Here is a 4,848-nt window from a genome sequence, read left to right on the forward strand (position 1 = left end):
AATCACTAGTTTTTGACCCTCACTCCTAGCACGAGTTATTTCCTTCATTTCAGTTGGACCACGTTTTTTTTATTTTTGTGTACTACTTTCTCCTTTTTCCTTATGTGTAGCAACATCCTGTGAATCAACCATATCTACGATACTGATCTAATAGTAAAGGAAGAAACGGTTAGTAATAACCATAATTACAGTACTAATGGAATAGTACGAAAAATAATTAGATTCGAAATAAAACACATAGTACTTTAGCAAATTGTTCTTTCAAACGCTAACACCATGATTAACTCATACTAACAATAATACAACACATAATACTTCAAATATGGCAAATAAAAGACTTAATAATGTTCAAAGTTGTAAAAAAAGTCTTTAACATGAAATAAGTTTGCTTCATAACAGTAGGGTTCGTATCTCCAACTGCCTTTTGTCCTGCAAATAAATAACGACGATCATTATCATTAAACATAACCAAAAAAGGACATCCAAAGAGACTTTAATTACTTTACATACGTATGAAAGTCAAGTGGTAACTCATATGCCTTCACAGTCAAGTCTAGTGTATGCATCCCCACTTTCATCAATGTCATTTGTTGAATTTCATTTTGAGATTGGGGGGTAGTGCGGCCACATATCTCCAAGGTCATCATTAGCACATTTGTACAGAAAGTCTTTTTGTGGTGGCCTTACAACAACTGACCATCTTGCATCAACAGGATCTGAGACATAAAAGACTTGTTATCCGTATGTGGCAATAATGAAGGAATATGAAGAATGTCCAATTTGGCTAAGGTCAACCAACGTGAAATGAAGATTGTCTATTTGAACACCATTATTATTTTCAACCCATTTGCATTTGAAAAGAACAGTATTGAACGTATTGTAACTAACTTCCCAAATGTCTTCAATGATCTCATAGAAAGACATGTCACCAATCACTGGATTTTTGTCCTTCACACTAGAAACCTGCATTGTCGTTGCCACTAACATAATCCCACTATTTTGAACAGTTCGATGGTCATCACGGGACTTAGTGTGGTATGAACATCTGTTAACCATATACCCTTCATACGTCATTACACCACAATTGGGGCCATGTGCAAGCCATCGTATTGTGTTCGAGACTACCTTTCCTTCATGTAATTCACACATCACCTATTAAAAAAAAGAGTTATATGTTGGGACTAGTAAACAATAATAATAAAACAACATGGATGATTTGAAGTATTCATTCACCTTATCTCGTATCCATGCACCGAATGATCGATTATGTTCAACTTGTAGCCACTGTTCATTTTTTGCTCTTCTTGGGTTTTCAATTTTGAGATGGTTCATATGTTCTCTACAACATAGGTAATAAATATAAATTATGTGTTGTGAAGGGTAATTTAATGGTGTTAATGTATGATGATAAGAAATCATACTCTATATATGGATGTACTTCTTCAGTGTTCTGTAAAATGTGAAGATGTGCTTGCTTCAATTGTTCATATCAGGGCGGACATAGGTTCCCACTGACAACGGCCTATCGGTTTATTTCTCTTCCCTTGAATTTAATGATCCAAGACCAATTTCATCTAATCCATAAAGGAAGTCCGAACAGAAGTGAACAGCCTCTTCACATACTTGTGCTTCTACAATGCATCCTTCAGGTCGATTTCTATTACGAACAAAACTTTTCAACACTTTCATGTATCTTTCAAATGGGTACATCCACCGCAAATATACAGGACCACAAAGTTTTACTTCTCTCACAAGATGAACAACGAGATGAACCATAATTGTGAAAAAAGATGGTGGAAACTACTTCTCAAGATTACATAAAGTCATAACTATATCTTCTTGCAATGCATCAAGCTCTGATACGGAGAAACTTTTAGCACAAATTGCATTGAAGAAAAAACACAGTCTACTTATAGTGTTTCTCACATTTTTTGGTAGGATTGAACGTATTGCAATTGGAAGCAATTGTTGCATTAAAACGTGACAGTTATGCGATTTAAAGCCATTAAGTTTTAAGTCATACAAAGAGACAAGACTTCTAATATTTGATGAATATCCTTCTGGAACTTTAATTTCAGACAAAGTCTTACAAAACCGATACTTCTCTTCTCTTGACAATGTATAACATGCTGCAGGTATGTAAGTTCTATTACCTGTAACCATTGGTGCCAATTCTGGTCTTATATTCATCTCCACTATATCAAGTCTACTATTCATCCCATCTTTACTTTTGCCTGGTAAATCAAGCAATGTTCCTACTATATTCATGCATACATTCTTCTCAATATGCATTATGTCCAGACAATGTCGTACATACAAGTTCTTCCAATATGGTAGTTCAAAGAATTCTGATCTTCTTTTCCAGTAGTCATTGCCACCTTTGTTATTATTCTTGCCACACTTCTTCTCACAAAAAAAATATCATTTCTTTGAGTTTAAAGTAGATGGCCTCTCCTGACAAGGGCTGTGGAGGATTTCCATGCTCTTGCTTACCATCAAAATTCTTTTTCTGTAATCTATAAGGATGATATCTTGGCAAATATTTCCTGTGTCCCATGTATACATTTTTTTCCATGTTGTAGTCTGATTGAAGTAGTCTCTTCTCCACATATTGGACAAGCCTTAAAACCTTTGACAGTACACCCACATAAATTACCATATGCAAGAAAATCATTGATAGTCCACAATAAGATGACTCGTAAAGTGAAATATTTTTCTTTATACGCATCAAAACACCGAACCCCTTCTTCCCATAAAATTTTGAGATTATCAATTAAGGGTGCTAAATAGGTGTTGATATCATATCCCGGTTGCTTCAGATCTGATATTAACATTGTCAACATCAAATGTTTCCTTCTCATACACAACCATGGTGGAAGATTGGATATTGTAGTAATAACTGGCCAACAACTATAGTTCGACGATAAATCTCCAAATGGGTTAATTCCATCAGTCGACAAACCTAAACGAAGATTTTTTGGTTCTGAACCAAATGTTGGCCACATGTGATCTATCAACCTCCATGATGGAGTGTCAGCCGGATGTCTCATAATACCATCGACTTTTCTATCCATCGCATGCCAACGCAAGTTCTTAGCATTCTTTAAGTTCTTAAACATTCTTATAAATCTTGGAACTATTGGAAAATACCACAACTGCTTGGCAGCAACTCCATTGTTTTCCTTTGTTGAGTTTTTATTGATCTTCCACCTTGACAAACCATACTTATTACACTTTGTCGAGTTTGCATACTCTTTTCTATACAAACAACAATCATTAGGACATGCATCAATTTTTTGGTAACTGAGTCCTAAGACACCTAGTGTTTTCTTCGCTTCGTATAAAGAAGTTGGTATTGTGTTGTTGTCAGGTAGGAGATCACTTATTATGGACAACAATTCAGAGAAGCTAGTGTTACTCCAACCATATCTAACCTTTAAGTTGTATAGTCTCACGAGAGCTGACAACTTAGTGAATTTCTTACATCCTGGATATAAGGGTTTCTTTGCATCATCAAACATAGTATCAAATGTGTTGGATGTATTACAAGATCCGTCATGAGCGGATTGAAATATGTTTACTATATTAAACAAATCGTCCTGTTCATATTTTTCATCGACTATATTTTCCATTTTACTGGTAACGGTCTCTGACTTCAAATCTTCACCATGCCAGAACCATATCTTGTAACTTTTATCAATTCCATTGGCATACAAATGATATCGAACTATTGAGGACATCCTTAAGTAAACGATTCCCGCATTTTAGACATGGACATCTTATCGAATTAGAACCTTTGGCATGAGACAAACCAAATTGAATAAAACTTTCAACTCCTACATCATATTCTCTAGACATCCTATTTTCCATCATCTGTGATTTGTCCATTCTGTAGATGTTACAAACACCAAATCTTCTATAATTGCCTTTTACACAAACCTGGGTTACAAAAGAGATGGATGACAATTGTAGAAGCATGTCCAAGTCAAAGATTCATTAATGTATGACAAGAGTAAATATACATAAATATTAAAACAAATAAGGAAATAATAAATTTAGCCTAAATTGAGGATAATTTACAACTCATAATTCGTGTATGGTAAGAAGCCCAAAATAAAATATAAACGGATGATAATTAATTATATATGTGTGTTATAATCTCCCCACCTTAAAAACTTGTGTCCTCGAAAGGTTGCTTACTCACAACTCTACAAAACTAGCTTTAGTCTTGAATTATTTTTCCCAAGTTTATTATTGAGTTACTTAGTTGCTCTATGATCTTTCAAAACTGCAAGTAAACCGTAACCTTAACAATTTCGCTTTATGAAAAACTCTTAATATTTTCAATAGTTTTTTTTAGATCAATTTGTGCAAAGAGTTGCTAACAACATTTGTTAACAATAATGCACCAAAAACACAATGCACACCTCAAATGAAACTAGTGATGATCATGTTAACCAATAAGTCACTTAACTATAGTATTTCATATCTATAAAGATCCAATATATGTTTGGTGCAATCTTCCTTTTATTAGGAAAATATACAACTCCTTTTATAGTTGCAATTCAAGAAAGCATGTGATCCCGGAAACAAACTTTAAACTAATGACCCAACAAACTTTAAGAAAGCAAGAAAGCATGTGATTGCCAAAACAAACTTAAAAAAGTAGATCCTCAATTTAGGACACTAATAACGTTTCCCACTATCGACTCCAAATTAAAATAACCCAACACCATAAACTATAAACATCGATAAACTTCACACTCATGAAACTAACATTAGGACATATGTTCTCTAGTGTCTTCTCTATTTTCGCCCTATGCCTCTTAAGTAATTCGTAATCAATAT

General features: G+C 34.1%; 1 protein-coding gene across 1 annotated transcript; it reads right to left on the reverse strand.

Annotated features, from left to right (window-relative positions):
• Positions 1–597: 597 nt before the first annotated feature.
• LOC127143911 (uncharacterized) lies at positions 598–3,740 on the reverse strand. The gene is made up of 6 exons (XM_051079208.1): positions 2,963–3,740; positions 2,742–2,821; positions 2,494–2,629; positions 2,024–2,234; positions 828–1,045; positions 598–716 (listed from the first exon to the last, which is right to left on the reverse strand). The coding sequence occupies exons 1-6, from the start codon at positions 3,738–3,740 to the stop codon at positions 598–600; spliced, it is 1,542 nt and encodes a 513-aa protein (XP_050935165.1).
• Positions 3,741–4,848: the final 1,108 nt, after the last annotated feature.

Source organism: Cucumis melo, chromosome 11, assembly GCF_025177605.1.
Source record: "Cucumis melo cultivar AY chromosome 11, USDA_Cmelo_AY_1.0, whole genome shotgun sequence".
Lineage (NCBI taxonomy): Eukaryota > Viridiplantae > Streptophyta > Magnoliopsida > Cucurbitales > Cucurbitaceae > Cucumis > Cucumis melo.

What these genes read in the sequence shown, in the direction of transcription:
- LOC127143911 (XM_051079208.1), bottom strand. Translation starts at nt 3,740, where the DNA reads ATGTCCTCAATAGTTCGATATCATTTGTATGCCAATGGAATTGATAAA. An exon ending in ACCAAAAAATCTTCGTTTAG is followed by an intron (nt 2,822 to 2,962) that starts GTTTGTCGACTG and finishes TGTTAATATCAG; the next exon opens with ATCTGAAGCAACCGGGATAT. An exon ending in AAATTTTATGGGAAGAAGGG is followed by an intron (nt 2,630 to 2,741) that starts GTTCGGTGTTTT and finishes GTACTGTCAAAG; the next exon opens with GTTTTAAGGCTTGTCCAATA.